A 19,468-nucleotide genomic window follows, 5' to 3' on the forward strand; every position below is an offset into this window, starting at 1 on the left:
TGATCAATTGTTCACGATAATGAAGCCACCAGAACTAACCACGGAGGTCTACATCACAGCCGCATAAACAATCCAATGGTCGGTCAAGCAGAGCCACAGCAAACAATCATTGGTGGACCCACCACCACACCCCATTTCGGTCGGTGATTAGAATTTCTTAACTATGCGATCATCCGTCCACGTGGCAAGCCTAGAACAGAACGGAGGCCTTTAGTGACAAGGAAAAGGAGCCTTTTTTCTTTTTTCTTTTTTTTCCTCGTTGAAAACAAGTTGTTACCGGGTAGAAACCGGCTATTCCGGTTTTCCAAAAGGCCGTTAGCCTTAGCCCTTCCTGTATATAAACTACCTCCATGTAAGCTAGAAAGGAAGAAGAAAGAAGCAAGAAAAAGCTAGTGCAATTTGGATATATTTCGGAAGCTCTAGGATTTCGAGTCTAAATTGACATTTTAGAAAATGCCGATTTCCCAAATTGCCATTGGAAGCCCGGCCGAGTTTGGCGATTTCGGGACTCTCAAAGCCGCCCTGGCTGAGTTCATCTCAGTGCTCATTTTTGTGTTTGCCGGTGAAGGCTCTGGGGTGGCTTTCAGTAAGGCCCTGACTGACCCATTTTTTGTTTCCAACTTCTTTGGGGCCTAAGTCGTAGTTTTGTTTCTTTCTTTTTTGTAGTAATTTGAATTGAGATAATTAACTGAGAAACTGAACTGATCAAATGTTGAATCGATGAATGTTTTGGCAGACAAGCTGACTGATAATGGCTCGACAACGCCGGCCGGCCTTGTAGCCGCAGCTTTGGCTCATGGCTTTGGACTGTTCGTGGCAGTGTCAATCGGTGCAAACATTTCCGGCGGGCACGTGAATCCTGCTGTTACATTCGGTGCCTTCCTGGGCGGGCACATCACACTCATTAGGGGTTTTTTGTACTGGATCGCCCAGCTTCTTGGATCTGTGGTTGCCTGCTTGCTTCTTAAGTTTTCTACCGGTGGACTGGTACGTAAGGCATTAATCACGGATCAATATATCTGCACAACTTTCAATATATTTTGTTAGATTTTGATTTTTGTTTGAATCGATTTGATGCAGGAAACACCCGCGTTCTCTCTATCTTCTGATGTGACTGTATGGAATGCATTAGTGTTTGAGATTGTGATGACATTTGGGTTGGTCTACACCGTTTACGCCACAGCCGTGGACCCAAAGAAGGGTAACATAGGCATAATTGCACCCATTGCAATTGGTTTGATAGTGGGCGCCAACATTTTAGCCGGCGGTGCCTTTGACGGTGCATCCATGAACCCAGCAGTTTCCTTCGGCCCTGCTGTGGTCAGTTGGTCATGGGACAACCACTGGGTCTACTGGGTCGGCCCACTCATTGGTTCCGCCATCGCCGCCGTCGTCTACGAGCTCTTCTTCATCAGCCCAAACACCCATGAGCCGCTCCCCGCTACAGATTTCTAAGCCATAAAGATCTCTCTCTTTCTCTTTCTCTTTCTCTTTTCTCGGTTTTGGAAAAGGGTTTCTTTTGGTTTCAGCTATGGGTGTTTCGGTGTACGTTGTTTGTACCTTGCTGTTGTTAATCGTTGATTCTTGTGTAAGTTGAAACTGTCTTGTATTCCTGCAATCATTTTGATCAGTAATGTCCATCTGTGCTCAGTTTAAGAATTTCCCTCTTTGTCCTTTCGAGTTTTTAAAAAGTTTTAGGTGTAAAGGGGTACCCCTACCCAGTATATGCCCACCACCACTTGAAAAAAACAAATAATTTGGTGGGTTTTAGTAGTCTGGATCACTTTAAAAAAATAAAAAAAAATGCAATTTTAGCGGCATATTCCTTAGGTGCCATTCTTCCCTATAACTCATAATATAATGAGCAATGATCGGATCAGAACTCGTTAAAATAAAAAATAAATAAATAATTAATTAATTAATTTTTATTACCACGTCATTTTAGTTGTATGTAATCGTATAACGGTCTACTAAATAACATTTATTAAATTATCTAATGTAATATATCAAATAAGAAAGAAGATTTTAAATTTCCTCGGCAGCACTCTCAACTACCCCAAAAATGCCCAGCTCACTGGTTTGGCTTCTAGCCACGACACAAGCACTCTCTAGAGTCAATGCCAGTTGTCCCTCATCTATTTCAAGGATATACAAATGAACTCACATGCCTGAGAGAATATGGGACCTTCAAAGGAAGCGAAGCAAAGCTATAATGCATAGAGCTATCTATGATCGGAATAGGGATTATAATACATCATAGAGATCATATGAATAAAAAAGGGCAGCCCCAGCCCGAATATTTTCTTGAGAACTATTGAACTATTACAAAAACGATTATTGCTTAAACAAGAGACGTACTACGATATGAAGTATTCTACATTGGTTAAATGCAATTTTAACCATGTTTATATAAGCTCTTAGACACTTTCCCTATGCAAGCCAATTTTTAAAAGTGAATTCTACTTAAAGTTTGTATCAACATGAAAGTGCAAACTAAGCATATGAACTATTGATAAAGGAGGGTTTAGCAGGAAAAGGAAAAAGGTTGTAGACAGAGGAAGTCTAATTGAAAGACAGGGCAGGCAGACTATCTTGCTGGACATATGATGTATACCGCCATACAGGTTCCTAGCGAGAAGCAGAAGAGACAGTTAAAGTAGACTTGACAAACACTTGGCAAACCCGTTCAAAATAAACTTACCTTTATAATTTATACCTTATAATATCTATATGAAGGGTGTTTATTTTAGTCAGTTGCCAAATCGTGAGTTCTCATTCCACCTAAAAACTAATTAGTGTTAAGGGAGACAAACTCAAGTATTTTATGGACCTTAATATTGCGCCCAACCGGCCTATTTTTAGAGCGGTTGCAAGGAGCGGCATTGTGTGCCAACAATCCCTACCTCACAATGACGCTCCCATGACTCGATCCCATGATTTCTTAGCTCTAATACTATCTGTTGGACCTGAGCTGCCATTCCACCTAAAACTAATTAGTACGTTAAGGGAGCCAAACTCAAATCTTTTATGGACTTCGACATCACACCAAACGGGTCTGTTTTTAAAGCGGAAGCAAGGAGTGTCATTGTGTCCCAACAACAGTAAGCAAGGGGAAAATGACAAATGACAGAAAATGTCTCTTCCCTTGCACTTTACAAGAAAATCTTATCAAACCTACAGAAGTCTAAAAAAGCGCCGCAGGGGGGGGGGGGGGGGGGGGGGGGGGGGGTGTTGGGGAGGCTAACATAAGCATAAAAGAAGAGACCCATGATCACAATGAGAATCCTAAATTTGTTTATTCTAAAAGTCCAGCTACAAAAGTAATTAGATTGCCATGCTACACTCCCATTACCATGCAACAGACTCCAGCATAGCACTATGACACTAGAATACATGCTCCCAACATATAAAATTTCCAATATTGACACACAAATTTACTCATATATCATCAAGTAAACATTTGAATAAAAAATATTGGTAATGGGCATCTAAATTTGTTCAAAGTTAAATAAATTGAGGGAACTGCATATGCAGTCTGACTTTTCACTATTAAAAAGTAGTGAATCAAGGAAGAAAAACATTACAAGAATACATATGAAGCCCATGAACATGGCATACAACATCTGAGGTTTCAAGCTCCCGAGCTACCATTAAGTGGCAACCAACTAGTAACCATATCTGAAAGAGCACCAACCTTCAAATTTTCTTCTTTTTATGGTGTTTTCCAAGTTTTGACCTCCGTTGCTTAAACATATGCAGGTAAAGCTTTAAACCTAGGAAAGGGTAGCAGAGAAGAAGAACCTGAAACAGAAAATTCAACTAAATTTCAAAAGGGTACACAACTAACTTACAAAAATGAAGATTGAAAGAGAAGTCAGGGCATTGTAGCATATGGAAAGAAGGAAAACACCAATTTCCCTTGGCTACACTATATCTGTGATGCAGATATGGTGAACACCAGAACCATCGTTTAGTGAAAACCATAGGAAAGAATAAAAGGAGAAAATTAGAGAGAGAGAACTGCGAATGTTTACCAAACTACCTCGCAGGACAACCTGGAATATTATGGTAAATGTTCTTGGAAAGAACTGGAATCCAAGAGATTAATCAATGTGTTCAAAAAGTTAGACGTTCCAAAATGGTTTTAAACTTCCCGACTTTTTCTCCTAAGAAACTTCCATGTCAGAAAAGCATTCTATATCGAAGTGATGTGACCCTATCCTTAAGTTAGGAATAGCATTGGAGCAGGTTTAGGAGGAGCAACTCTAAAGCCAAAAAAAAAAAAAAAAAAAAATTTATGACACCGATTTTGAAATTCCCAACCAGTTCCTGCCTAACAAATGGCTAAATATTCCTTAAATCAGCCTGAGTATATGATGCGTTCAGAATTTTAGAGCTTACGTGGCAGTACCGAATCTCCCAAGACAGCAGTGAATAAAGAATATAATCTCCATATATTATTTCCCCAAGTGTTTTAGCTGATAAGGAATGTATTTTCCATTAGTTATTTTCCTGCATAATTAATGACGGCTAGACCTAATGGTTATGTCTTATGACCTCGTCGTCTTCTATATAAGTGTAACCCTAATCAATAAAGAAGCATGCTGAATAACATGAAAACCTAGAACCTTTGTTGATATCTTGGAAGTCACGACTCCCTCAAAGTAGCCATTGGAGATCATGGCTCTCTCGAAGTAGCCTATATCCCTTTTCTTTTGTTCTTTTTATTATTTGATTGCATCAAGTGGTATCAGAGCCAGGTTGATTGTTTTCTACAACAATCTCCGATCCACACCATCACCATGTCTTCCCGATTTTTCCAGAATGAAGAAGAACGAGCAAGGTGGGAAAAGCTGCGGTCAAAATTCCTCGCGTGGAAAAAGGAATCGAGCAAACGAATGGAGGAGATCAGGAAAAGAATTGAAAGCTTTTCTCTACCACGCACCTCTCCGACAAGCCAATCCCATAACGGGAGAGTCCAACGCAATTTCTGTTGGTACGAATTTTATGCCCCATATAATCAATGTCAAGGCTACCAAGGACGTCACGATGCCGCCTGATTTTTCTGGGGATATTTTAAGCCCTGATGGTTGTGTTGTCAAGGAAGAAGTTGCTGGAATTCTTGTAGCAACTAGTCTAGTGTAGTTTGGCATCAACAGCAGGGTTCTACCTGGCAACCAGCTTGAGCCAAAACCAAAGAAGCTGAAGAATGGGTCCAGAAGGCCAAGAGAGTTCCTGTCTCTCTATCCAGAAGGGGCTGAAAATATCAAGGGGGTGTTGCAGTAGAATGTGAAGAAGAAAGCACGTGTTGGAAGAGCATAGAGTAATGTTTACAAAACCAGAACTAAAACGAAATGAGAAGGAGAAGGAAGAGCAGGGCATGATTTTTGCTTGGTTCAGGAAAAGAAAGAAGGAACAAAAAGAAGAAGCCGAACGTGTATATGGTAATATAATTCCATCCCCTTTTGCTGATCGCCGGTTGTTTGTTTTAAAGCAGCCTGTAGGTGTTGCTGGTGCAATTGCGCCCTAGAACTTACCCTTTGCTCATATCCTTGATCGTATGATTGAAGAGTATTTTTTTCATAAGGGTGCTTCGGTTGGCTACTATCATGGGGATCTTAATGCATTGAGGGATGATATGATGGAGCTGAAGCCAACACTTCTTGCTGGGGTTCCTCAAGTTTTTGAAAATGTGCAGGAAGGTATAAAAAATACATTGCAAGAACCCAACCCAGTCAAAGCCAGAATAGGTGGCCGGCTGCGTGATGCAATCAAATAATAAAAAGAACAAAAGAAAAGGGATATGGGCTACTTCGAGAGCCGTGATCTCCAATGGTTACTTCGAGGGAGCCGTGACCTTCAAGATACCAACGAAGGTTCTAGGTTTTCATAATATTCAGCATGATATTTTATTGATTAGGGTTACACTTATATAGAAGATGGCTAGGTCATAAGACATAACTATTAGGTCTAGCTGTCACAACATAATGCAGGAAAATAAACTAAGAAGGAAATAAACTAATGGAAAATACATTTCTTATTAGCTAAAACACTTAGGGAAATAATATATGAAGATTCTACTCCTTATTCACTGCTGTTTTGGGGATTCGGTACTGCCACGTGTGCTGCCACGTAAGCCCTAAAATTTTGAACGTATCATCCCTCTCCCCTAACATCTTCCTTGTCCCCAAGGAAGAATTCTGGTTTTTTAAAAATCACTCCATGCTCTTCCAACCCTTGCTTCATCTCTTCTTCTTTCTTCTTCACAATCTGCTGCAACACCCCTTTGATATTTTCGGCCCCTTTTGGATAGAGAGACAAGAACTCTCTTGGCCTGCTGAACCCATTCTTCAGCTTCTTTGGTTTCGGCTCAAGCTGGCTGCTAGGTAGAACCATGTTGTTGATGCAAAATGCACTAGACTAGCTACTACAAGAATTCCAGCAACTCCTTCCTTGACAATACGACCATCCGGGCTTGAAATATCCCCAGAAAAATCAGGGGGCATTGTGACGTCCTTGGTAGCCTTGACATTGATTATATGGGGCATAAAATTCGTACCAACAGAACCTGCGTTTAACTCTCCCATTATGGGCAAAGATTGGCTTGTCGGAGAGGTGCGTGGTGGATAAAAGCTTTCAATTCTTTTCCTGATCTCCTCCATCCATTTCCTTGATTCCTCTTTCCATGCGAGGAATTCTAACCATAGCTTTTCCCACCTTGCTCGTTCTTCTTCATTCCGAAAAAATCGGAAGACATGGTTATGGTGTGGATCAGAGATTGTTGTAGAAAACAATCAGCCTGGCTCTGATACCACTTGATGCAATTGAATAATAAAAAGAACAAAAGAAAAGGGATATGGGCTACTTCAAGAGAGCCATGATCTCCAATGGCTACTTCGAAAAAGTCGTGACTTCCAAGATACCAACAAAGGTTATAGGTTTTCATAATATTTAGCATGATATTTTATTGATTAGGGTTACACTTATATAGAATATGGCTAGGTCATAAGACATAACCATTAGGTCTAGCCGTCATAACATAATGCAGAAAAATAAACTAATGGAAAATACATTCCTTATTAGCTAAAACACTTAAGAAAATAATATATAGAGATTCTACTCCTTATTCACTGCTGTCTTGGGGATTCAGTATTGCCACGTGTGCTGTCACGTAAGCTCTAAAATTCTGAACATATCACTGCGGCTAATAATTTCGGAAGGTGCACCCTTGAGCACTGAGGTGGAAGAATTCCTGAGCGTTACTAGTTGTTCCTTTGTAGTCACAGGCTATGGGTGGACAAAAACTTGTGGACCAACTACTCTTGGCTTTCCTGATGAGATGTGCATGATTGGTACGGTTGGTCCTGTTGATGTGTACAATGAGCTGTGCCTGGAGGAGGTTCCGGAGTTCTTCCTTGGGGACAAGGAAGATGTTAAGGGAGAGGAATGATACATTCAGAATTTTAGGGCTTACGTGGCAATACCGAATCCCCAAGACAGCAGTGAATAAGGAATAAAATCTCCATATATTATTTCCCTAAGTGTTTTAATTAATAAGGAATGTATTTTCCATTAGTTTATTTCCTTTCTAATTATTTTCCTGCATAATGTTATGACAGATAGACCTAATGATTATGTCTTATGACCTAATCGTCTTCTACATAAGTGTAACCCTAATCAATAAAGAAGCATGTTGAATATTATGAAAACCTAGAACCTTTGTTGGTATCTTGGAGGTCACGGCTCCCTCAAAGTAGCCATTGGGCATCACGGCTCTCTCGAAGTAGCCTTTATCCCTTTTTATTTGTTCTTTTTTATTATTTGATTGCATCAGTATGAGCTAGAACACAGCTTAGCCAAGTAATAGATGTATTACATGATAAAGAAAAAAAAAATGTAAGGTACATAAACGGTACAATTTGATTTTTTAACTACAATTTAGCTTTAAGTTCCAAACCTAAACCCAATTGCATAAATTCAAACCCTGTGCCTGCTGAAGCAGGCAGGCAGGTAGGACAAACAACCTATCAAATTACCATCTTCACTTAAGTCAAAGGTTATAACCTATATAAATAAACATGTACCATTTAAGTTAATTTCATACCAAAGCCATAGTACAAAAACTCAAAGGAAAGGAAACGAAAAGAATGGCAAAACTCCTCATCTTTCCAAGAAAGAATTGAGGTTTCCTCACAGAATCAAAAATATAAACAAACCTTGAGAAAATTATAATAGCTGAAGGGAAGGCCATTAAATAAATCTTCGTGGAGATGCTTCTTCTTTATAAATTCAAGCGCTTGGTACATGAGCCACACTGCATGGCAATGACAAAATTATACAGAAGAAAAAGTGATAAGAAATGAGAGAAATGGAAAGGGAGAGTGGATTGTAATAATATTTTTACATAGTAAAGTCATTCAGATGATTGGAAAACATAGACTTACTTTCACCAAGGACAAGTCCTGTAGGATACAGCATAATGAATGCAGTGTACCTAGTGAAGTGTAAAGTATGTAATTTATATAAAAACATCGTCTTCTGCTTATATAATGTATCTGTAATGGTGCATGCATATAATTTCATAGGAAAATTTAAAAGAAGAAGAAGAAGAAAAACCTGAGATAGGTAATCCAAGATGGACAATTTCCTATGCAGTTCAAAGCATAATGCGGATATCTAATTACCTGCATCCAGGATCATCATCATTGTCATATTTATTTATACCATGACAGTCATGAAGCACAAACAGAAACAAATGTGAGATGTATGTCACTTGATATTATAATTACTCAATATCATGTTGGCATGGATAAAAAATCTGTAACCTATAATGCAATAGGACAAATAAAGCCAAAAAAAAAGTGACTTGGTGGTATAAAAAAGAAATAAATGAAGAGAACCATCTTTGCCTTCTGTTCCTCCCAATTACCAAACCAACAAGAGAGAGAGAGAGAGAGAACAATTCTCAAAGAATGAGTGAAAGATCACAAGATCATTAGAAGTGGATTCGAACCACTGGCAAAAGGATTTTCAGTCATAACAGTGTGACTCTATTATTGTCACAGGTAGAGAATTCTGAGACTAAGTTTTTTGACTCTGTAAATATTCATTTCACCAAATTGGTCCTGAACCACATTGTTGTCTTCAACATAACTGGTATATAAGCCTATCAAACATCCATCCCTACTTGGAAAGCAAAGATCCCAGTGTTCAGCAAACGGACCCTACAATATACTGATACATATCAAAATTCAAGTGAAAGATGATAAGAAAACAACTTACCTCAGTTAAGCTCCAAGCAACAAAAGTTATGAAAACTGATGGCAACTCTTGGACCTACAAAAAGCTAGAAACAATGACTTCTTTATCACTTTCAGCATCACAAACATACCACATACAATACATGAATTCAAAATCTATATCTGATCTCCCACACTGCACTAACAAATGGCCCTAAGAGACTGTCACATTGTGTGCTTGCCCTTCCCTTCTTCAAACACTCTTTTGTCAGGCAAAAGCTTCACATCGAAACTTGTAAGTCATGAACAAGAACCAAATCCGCGGAATCAAACATGAAAATAGTTTTGAAATTAAATTGAATTATGAGAACCCAAAAACAATTTAGAGAACCTCATCGATTTGACGAACAACCACCAACAGAAAATGAACCCTTCCTCCCCATTGCATCAGGGTATTCACCACTCCACTTGGCACAATACCTCCAATTTCAAACATTCAGACATCAAAATCACATATATATTACACTCAATCATATTCCCATAAAAATGAAAATCTATGAAACCTTACAAAACCTACCAATGGCCGCATGTACAATTTCCAAGAATGCAACCGTTTGCAGCAAACCTTCACTCCAAAAAAATAACAAAACTAAATATACATTTTCAAGCTTGGGTTTACTTCAATACTGAGAAAATGAAGGACACAACAGCAATTGCAATTAGAAGAACGAATTTCTCAGACTTTTGTTTTTCTTGATTTGAAATTAAATCAACATTAGGTTCGTGAAATTCTCTCATTCTTTCCAATTGTTTCCCCAATTTTATCATAAACCAAACAGAGGGCTAGAAAACTGACAGATTAGCTCTCCAGCAGAAGCGTAAGCTCCATGAACGGACTTGGTGATTACAAAGCTGCTCAAAATTCTAGAGAGAGCAAATGCCCTGCCATAAGAAAATTAGGAATACAGTAAACACAGGCAGAGAGAGAGAGAGAGAGAGAGAGAGAGATTTGGTAGAGAATTACCATCCGAGGGCCTGGAGAGAATTGTAAGCGAAGAGATAGCGGTTGGACAGTGGAGACATTTGAGACTGTGGCCTTGGTTTACAGTTGGCTAATCTGCGCGGGATATTTCGCTTCGGTCACTATAGATTGGGGTATCTCGTACTAAATACTCCACAGCACCGGAACCCAAAATTTCCCGGCAAGCCGTGCAATGTGCCTGAGAAGGAGGCCCACCCCAACAAGTTGCTAGGATAAATAGGCCCTGCTCCGGTAAGAAATTTCCAATCCCACATATTTTATTAAGAGTAATGCTAAATACTATATATTTTTATCTCGAGCAATGATACATACTATACTTTCATACCGTCGGTTATAAGTTTCAATAATCGCTAACCGACGGTTATTTTAAAATCGTTAATTGCTTAAGGTGGAGTGGTTGCGGTTACGAAAAATTCGATAACCATCTAAGGCGGTTGCGGTTAGAGACAATAACTGCGAATCACAACTGCTTGTACATCCATACTACATTTTTATCTCAAGCAATGATAAATAATACACTTTCATTTCACCATTATCTCATTGAGTTGGCTAATGTGGCAGTGCCCATCAGCCTTTTGATCAGTTCTTGTAAAAAAAAAAAAAAAAAAAAGTTAATGAGCATTACCACATCAGCCTAGTAGAATGAGAGTGTATAGAGCATTTTTCGTTTATCTTATAACTATCTCACAATACTGATGTGATAGTCTTAACCAACTCTTGAATTTTTCTTTTCCTTTTTCTTTTTCTTTTTCTTTTTCTTTTTCCTAACGAAAACAAGTCCAAGGGTTGGTTGTATATATATATATAGCAATTAATTTAATTGAGCAATCTAAATTTAAAAGCTTAATCAAAATTAAAACTGGATTACATACTTGAAATTTTTTAAGAAATGGGAAATTTTCAAAAAGCAATTGATTTGAATTGTTTAACACTCGAATAAAAAAGAATTGGCCCACTGATGTTTTAACATTTTGAATAAAAAAGAATTGTTTAAGTTGCTAAAGGGTTGGACTTTCTTTGAAGCTTGGTCTCTCAACCAAACCCACAGGCCCATTGATGTTTTATTTTTTCCTAAACCCATTAACACCTCAAATGAAAGAAGCTGAACGGCGCTTGAAATAAGCCCACTCCACAAACAGTCCAACGACACACATTTATTTAGACGGTGTGTTTAAAGGGGCACCATCATTTTCATCTTCTTCTTCCCCATTTTCACAAACAGTCCAACGACAATACCTAAACCTGAAATCCTGAAATGCTGAAACTGTGGCAAAAAAATTTCCAAACATCCCCAATGCTTGAATTGTTTGCCCCTGAAGTTTGGTGACTGGATTTCGATTGTCCCTGATTTTCAGTTGAGAGTGGGCAAACAAGGCATCTAGAAGATTTTCTACCATGGGTAAGAAATATTTTTGGAGATTGAGGGGGGGCATATGCCCCCTCTCGACCCCCTAGCTCCGCCCCTGTTCATATTTATGTATATTAATTTACAAAACAAAACAAATAAAAATAAAAAATAAAATTGGACACTATAACTTCTAAAAAAAAAAAGAAGTTGGATGGACTATTTTTTTTTTTTTTTTTTTTGATGAATCAATTCCTTTATAACCAAACACAAAGGTAACAAACACTCCAGCTAAAAAAAACTGGAACACCCGTGCTACTCAACGTAGCTACAAAACATCAAGAAACAACAACCAAAAGGGATTTACACAGAAAGTAAAGGCTGCAAATTCCACTTCCTAACCAGCAAAAGACTATTCGCAATCTTCTTAGCGAAGCATCTAGCAAGCAACCTCGACCTAACCTCCCACTTCATTTGTTGAACCAAGACTAATATAACTAGGAAGGTGGTATTTTCAGTTGGACTTTCGTGCACAAGATCTGAAAACTTCCGCAAATAGACCACGTATTAGGACGTCAACTTCAAGCCTGATTTCGACCTTGATGTAGTCAGTATCTCTCAAAACTCAAAACATGGAAGTTGTATAAATTTTTCTTGGTGTTCCATAGCATCTTGAATCATCTCAATCGGAGCTTGGATGAGAGAGTTATGCCCAATTTACAAAGTGATGTCGAAACTGTCCAAAATCGTCCAATTAGCTTTGTTTTGCATTTAACGCCTCCATTTGCATCCTAAATCAAAATAAAAAGAATAACGAGTACATTTAGGCACCAAATAAGTATAAAAGACTAAACATTGAGGGAGAAAAATATGACATTTTGCATTCTCATCAATGACCTCCTCTGAACGAGGGGTAATCCCATGCAACAAGTCATTACGGTGCCTTCAAATATAATAGATAGTAGTCCCAAAACAGAGCCTACAAATGCTAGCATACAAACTTCTCCCCTTCAAATGGACATCACCCCAACTACCAATAGAATCACAGTCCACATGAGGGACAAAAACCAAACAATCAGACATAAAACTCCTCCAAACACGTCGACTCAAGCTACACCTAAAAAAGAGATGGTCTCGACTCTCCTGACAAACAAAACATGAAAGGCACAAAGTTGAACCTTTGTAACCCCAAGTGTACATCTTTTCCTTGGTAATGAGGGCATTCCTAAACTCCAACTAGAGAATGAAAGAACATTTAGGAATTGCCAATGTATACCAAACAAGATTATGCCATCCTACCTCCGACATTCTAGGTCGAATCTGCTCCCAGGTATGAGCACAAGAATATTTTCCAGTAAAGGACCTTCAAACAGGAATGTCATCCCTCCCAATACTAAATTCCGACAATCTACTCTAAATTTGCACCAAAAAATCAGATTTGGCACTAGGCCAGTACCAAGCTCCATCCCGAATAATATAAGACACTTTAGGACCAATAGAACTTCCAGCATCATAGATTGTCCGGTATCCATATTTATCAAAGAAGCAACCCTCAGGATGCCACACATCATACCACAGAAAAATCTTCTGGCCATATCCAACTTTGAAGCTAAAAAATTGTTTTGCTACACTTCTAAGCTTCAACAATTTTCTCCAGCTCCAAGAACAATTTTGGGAATGGAGACTAGGGGTGAGCAGAACCTACCCGCACCCGCAGATCCGCCCCGCCCTGCCCCGATTTTCACGGATATTGTGTGAATTAAATCTTATGCGGATTGAAGGATTGCTGATCCGTGACTTACAAGGCGGATTGCGAAAATGGATTTTTTCCAATCCGCAAACCCGCCCCGCCCCGAAGTCAGTTTTAAACCAAATGAAATTTTCAATAAAACTGAAAACCGTATGGGCATAGCATCAAATTTTCCCCCAAAGCCAAAGGCCAAAACCATGAAACCCTAACCTAACACAACTCCTCTTTCTCTTCTTTCAATCTCATATACCAGACGGGTCATCTCCTCCTCCTCTTTATCTTCTTTCACTCGTCGTTGTCGTTGTCTTCAAATATTCACTCGTCATTGCAGATGCATACTCAGCTTATAGATTTTATTTGCCAGCGTTCATGGACTTCTATGGTAGAATCCACCTCGCACAGGTGTATTGTGTCACGGGCATTTTACTAAAGCTTGGCTGATAAGAGATTTAGGCAAAACAAGAGTATGTAGAAGCTTGGAGAAGGTCCAAGGATAAGGGGTTGTCTTGGGAAGGGAAACTACATGGCAGTAAGTGGTGGAAGCTTTGGTGTGTGCGAGACAGCTGTACAGTCTTTTGGAAATTGGAATTGTGTTGTACAGTTTTTTATGGTTTTGGGCCTAGAAAAAAAAAAAGGATTTGTTTATGGCGATCCTGTTATTAGTTTTTGTTTGGAAAACTTTTGGTTTTGTTTGGAGGGTTATTGGAAAAGTTTTAATTTTGATGTTGGATTTGTTGGTAATTCTGGTTCTTTCTTGTTTTTGATTGCGATTTTCAAATTTTGAACTGGGTTAGTATAATTGTGATTTATTTTTTTGGTTTTTGGCCTAAAAAAAAAAAAACCCGAACCCGCATGAATCCCAATCCGTGCTACCTGAGGCCCAGCGGGTTGATCATTCATTATGCGGGTTGCGGATCTTGATTTTTAAACCCATTCACCGCGAGGCGGGTTGTAAAAAACATGCAAATCCGGCCCAATCCGGCCCACGCCCACCCCTAACAGAGACTTACCAAAAGCTCATCCCCTTCAATAAGTTGTTCTCAACCCAGGCCACCCATAAGGACCCAGACCTAGCCAACAGAGCCCAGATGTGGTGAAGCATGGAAGCTTGGTTCCAAATGTAAAGCTTTTTGATGCCCAACTTGGCTTCCTTCTTTGGGACACACACCTTGTCCCAAGCCACTTTAGCTTTGGCTCTAGTATCCTTCCCACACCAGAGAAACTTGTTTAGCTTTTGTTCCAACAGCTTAACAACCTTCTTGGGTAGAATAAACACCCAGGACCAAAACACTTGAAAACTACATAAAACAGAGTTTATAAGCTGGAGCCGCCCTGTAAAAGAGAGGTTCTTCACAAGCCAAGACTCTATCTAGTTCACAACCCTAGCCACAAGAATGTCACAATCAACTGCAGACAATCTCTTGGAGTAAAGAGGAACACCAAGGTACCGGACATGAAGAATACCTTCACTCATTTGCAGCAAGCTTAAAACGCCAACTTTATCACTGTTTGAAATTCCAGCACAAAACACTAGGCTCTTTGCTGGATTAGCTTTTAAGCCCAAGAGGTCTTCAAAATTGATCAAGACTTCCTTAATAACATGAACAGAATCCAAACTAGCGGCAGAGAAAATCAATAGGTCATCAACAAAGCAAAGGTGAGTCAGCTTAAGGGATTGGCACTTTGGATGAAAACCAAAGAGAGAATTAGTCGCATCATTTTCCAACAATAGGGATAAAATCTTCATAGCCATAACGAACACATAGGGGGACATGGGATCCCCCTGCCTCAAGCCTTTCTGCCCTGGAAAGTACCCAACCACTTGGGTTGGAAATGCATTCCTTAACCCAACCAACAAACTTCCGGGGAGCACCAAAGCAACCAAGGCAATGGAGGATAAACTCCCAACTTACAAAATCATAAGCCTTCATGAGGTCCACTTTGAGAGTACATCAAGGAGTCCCCTTCTCTCGGTGATAGTTGCACACCAATTCTTGGGCCAACAATATATTCTCAAATATACTTCTACTGGGGATGAAGGACCTTTGGTTAGAACCAATTATATCATCCAGCCCCAGGAGAAGCTTATTAGCAATAATTTTCGTAATGCATTTATAGACTAGATTACAGCAAGAAATCGGCTTGTAACTCCCATTTCATAGGGGCTTTTCCTCTTAGGAACCAAAGTAATAATGGTGGCATTCACCTCTCTAAGCAGTCTACCATAAGAGAAAAATTACAAGATAGCCTCAGTGACATCATTTCCAATAACCGGCCAAGCTCTCTGAAAAAAACAGGCCGAGAGCTAGGACTGGCAAAACAGGTACTTGGCATGACCCGTTTACGACCCCCGACCCGTTTAAGCTAGACCCAAACATTACCTGTTTATGTTAACGGGTCGGGGATCCAAACATGACACGACACGGCAATTCCACGGGTTACCCGACACGACCCGTGAAACCCGTTTATCATAATGGGTCGTATTGGGTCGACACGACCCGTTTGACCCGTTTAGCTTAATTTTTTTTTTTTTTTTTGTATTTAAATGAAATAATAAAATATTATACTGGCCACTCTGGCTTAAGGTGAAGGTGCACATTAGGGAAATAATTGAAGCTTAGCAAGCCATACAACTGAAATAGTTTCAGTAGTAGTTGTGAATTCATAAAAAAATGTATTGAGCCTTTAGTATGTATCAATTCAAACTTGAGTAATTAATGTTCGACTCAGTTTGATACATAGTACCCCTAGTTGTTTCAACACTGTAAAGTGGTTATTTTGTATACGTTGCCTCTAAGAATTATGTTCAATTGACAGTTATACTCTGTACATTTGGATGCCAACCAGAAGTGCTATTATTAGTATATTGAAAGTCTTTCTTTACATTTTATCTTGCCTTTTATTTTTCAATCAAAATTTTAAATCTAAAAGATAAAGATGCATTGTATTTTCTCTTAAAGTATTATTTAAAAGCACTTGATAACTCATTTCATGAAAATCATTGTTGCTGACACTTTTTATTTTATTTTGTTCTTTTATTTTCAAAACTATTGGTGGCCATAGATGGTTTTGTATAGATGAAGTTGAGATTCTTTCTAGACAGAGATAATCTGAATCCTTCTTTTTTTCTTTTTTTTTTTTTAAATTGTAATCATGTCGTGGGTGATCAGTGACCTGACCCACCAAACCGAACTAAATGGGTCGACCCGTTTATGACCCAAACCCGTTTACGGTAAACCCAAATCCGCTAATTTCGTGTCGTCTTTGTGTCAGGTTGTTGAGTCATGTCAAAATTGACAGCCCTACCGAGAACCCATCCGGGCCTAAAGCTTTGTTCCGGTTCATAGAAAATATCACATTGCGGATTAAATTACTAGACACCTCAGCTGCCATGCCAACAACACAAGCAGCAGAGAACCTCCTTTTAACCAGCTGAGAAATCCTATCAGCCTTGATTTTAGTAAAAGAGTGGACAGACTCCCCAAGAAGCTTTTGATAATAACCAATAGCTATGTTCTTAATTTTGCCCCCTATCCTTCACTTTGTTTCCTGCTTCATCCTTCAAAACCTTAACAAGGTTGGAGGAATTCCTCACCTTCACTGATTTGTGGAAGAAAGAATTATTACCATCACGAAGATTGAGCCAATTATTTTGGGCCTTCTGTTTCATAAAGTTCTCCTCGGCCAAAGAAAGAGAAATATAGGCATGAAGGCACTCCTTTTCATGCTTAAGACAGTCCGCATTGCCATGAGAAGCAACAAAGAAAGCTTGTGCCCGGTTAAGGTCATTTTTAGCCTTTAGCACCCTCTGCCCCAAACCTCCAAAAACATTTACATTCTTAACTTTCAGGATCCTCTTAACTAGCTTCAATCTAGTGTATAGCGTATACATAGAAAACCCCTTAACATGAATATTCTAGCCCTTAGCAACCCAATCCAAGAAAAGTTTGTGATCCACCCAAAAAATTGAAGAATTTAAAGGGCTTGGGACCAAAACTAGTATACTGCTCCACCACAATCAAAGTTGGAGAATGATCAGAAACTCCAACTTCCAAAAAGTCCACTGAAGTGCTACCATAACTCTACATCTATATTACATTAGCTAAGACTCGATCGAGCTTTTTGGAGACAAAAGCCAAGTTACCTTGTTTATTAGACCAGGTATGAAAGCAGCCGGTAAAGGCTAAATCATCAACCTGTAAACTAGTGATGCAAGCAGCAAACTCTTCATCATAGCATAAGATACTTCCTACACCCCATTTCTTTTGATGGTCCCTAATGGCATTGAAGTCATCAGACAAAATCCAAGGAACAGAACCCAACTTGATCCTCAAATTTTCCAACCTCTTCCACAAGGTCCTCTTATCCAGACCTTGGTTTGCCCCATACATAGCAGAAAGAAACCAAGGCCTCCTATCAGTAGTAGACTGGACCATACAAGTGAGCACTTGATCATGCACATCAACCAAAGAAAGGGAAGTGATAACCGAGTCCCAACAAGTGCATACGATAATTATGGAAAAAATTCCTGCCAGGTAGCATAGACTCAACAATTCTAACTGAATTATCATGTTGAACACGAGTCTCAACTAAACAAATAATAGAAAGCTTTAGACTAACAACCAACCTCCTTACCTCTCTTTGCTTTAGGGGATTATTAAGCCCCCTGACATTCCAGGCAAGGATCTTCATATTTCAGTGGTAGGAGAACCTCTTCCCGTAGAGGAGCATTGTCCCTTTTCTCGAGAGGACAAAGCACTCTCAAACACATCCAAGAAGGTAGGGGGAGGGCCAGGTCTGAATTGCTCCTCAACCACAATCCTACCAATGGGTTCAAAAGAATTAGAAAGATTAACCCCAACAGCCTTACTCTTCTGCTAAGAGTTACTTGAAGGCCTCCAGATAGCCCTATCAAAAGACTTCTGAACCGGAGCAGTCTTCTTCTGATCAGGAGCAGTCTTAAAAGGGGACTTCTTGTGAGCCTTTGGAGGACCTTTAGGGAGCCATACCTTCGTACTCTTACAAGAACAAGCATAGGCCACATGTCTAAAGCCAGCACACAAGGAGCACTTGGGAGGGAGCCATGGGTATTCCACACCAATGACAATAGAGGCACCATCGAACTCAATATCTATTTCCTTTGGGTACTCAGAGTTGACATCTATCTCAACAAGAACGCGAGCATAACCCAGCCTCTTCTGCTCCTCAGTCACATTGTCTGCAAATAAAGGTCTGCCAACACCACTTGCCACATGACTAAGACATGTTGGGGTCCAAAACTCCATTGGCAAGTGCAGAAGTTTGATCCACACAGGGATGGTCGCCAGAGTAAGTTTCATAACTTGCATGCCGGGCGTCCATTTGTGAAGAATCAATGGTTTGTTGGATATATGCCAAAGCTTAGCATCCAAAACTTCATCACGGGTAACCTCATCCGGAAACCTAAAGATGAACAAACCATTCTCTAGCGAGAAGACCTCAACAATACCATATTGTTTCCACATAATATTAATAGATTTCTTCAGAAGGAAGAATGGTAAAGGTTATCTAGGAATTGCCCAATCAGGCTCGATTTCCACTTAGAGATTCCCTCCTCAACTGCCTCTGTAAGAGGAGAAACAACTACTTTGTCCCCAACCTTTTAAGGAGCAAAGAATTGCAGGTTTCCCAAAGGTCTTTTTGAATGGAATAATCCTCTCCAATCAGAACCTTTTGTGCAAGGGAAAACCTTCGGAGCCTCTCCATTAACTATTGGAGGCACATCATCCTCATCGGACCCCATACTCAGGCATTCAAAGTCAACTTCCTGGTGGCCCTGTACAGAGCCATCATCTTCAGTCTCAGCGTTGATCGCCTCAACAACAGCCTCATTAGGTTCAATCTTAGAGTGAGAAGAATCCTCTTGCTTGTTAGCATCACTCTCAATGTTACCACAAGATTTAGAGGCATCAGCAAAATCAACAATTTTCACACCAGAATCCACAATAGGAGTTACCAGCAAATTACCTTTGCCAATAGTCCCAGTCAAAACTCCCTTCCCCCTACCCTTGCCTCTACCAGGCTTTTTTGCCATAATCAAACCAAACAGCCCG

At 39.6% G+C, this 19,468-nt stretch overlaps 2 protein-coding genes across 2 annotated transcripts; one reads left to right on the plus strand and one right to left on the minus strand.

Moving 5' to 3' along the window:
* The first annotated feature begins 354 nt into the window (after positions 1-354).
* Positions 355-1,659, plus strand: LOC133877928 (aquaporin TIP1-2-like). Its single transcript, XM_062316381.1, has 3 exons — positions 355-586; positions 737-987; positions 1,081-1,659. Exons 1-3 carry the CDS (start codon positions 454-456, stop codon positions 1,453-1,455), a joined length of 759 nt encoding a protein of 252 aa, XP_062172365.1. The 5' UTR covers positions 355-453; the 3' UTR covers positions 1,456-1,659.
* A 1,854-nt stretch (positions 1,660-3,513) lies between these two features.
* On the minus strand, positions 3,514-10,475 carry LOC133877975 (uncharacterized). The gene is made up of 9 exons (XM_062316446.1): positions 10,264-10,475; positions 10,096-10,181; positions 9,817-9,864; positions 9,631-9,719; positions 9,283-9,336; positions 8,617-8,684; positions 8,445-8,494; positions 8,217-8,314; positions 3,514-3,801 (listed from the first exon to the last, which is right to left on the minus strand). The coding sequence occupies exons 1-9, from the start codon at positions 10,320-10,322 to the stop codon at positions 3,697-3,699; spliced, it is 657 nt and encodes a 218-aa protein (XP_062172430.1). The 5' UTR covers positions 10,323-10,475; the 3' UTR covers positions 3,514-3,696.
* Positions 10,476-19,468: the final 8,993 nt, after the last annotated feature.

Source organism: Alnus glutinosa, chromosome 9 (genome assembly GCF_958979055.1).
Source record: "Alnus glutinosa chromosome 9, dhAlnGlut1.1, whole genome shotgun sequence".
NCBI lineage: Eukaryota > Viridiplantae > Streptophyta > Magnoliopsida > Fagales > Betulaceae > Alnus > Alnus glutinosa.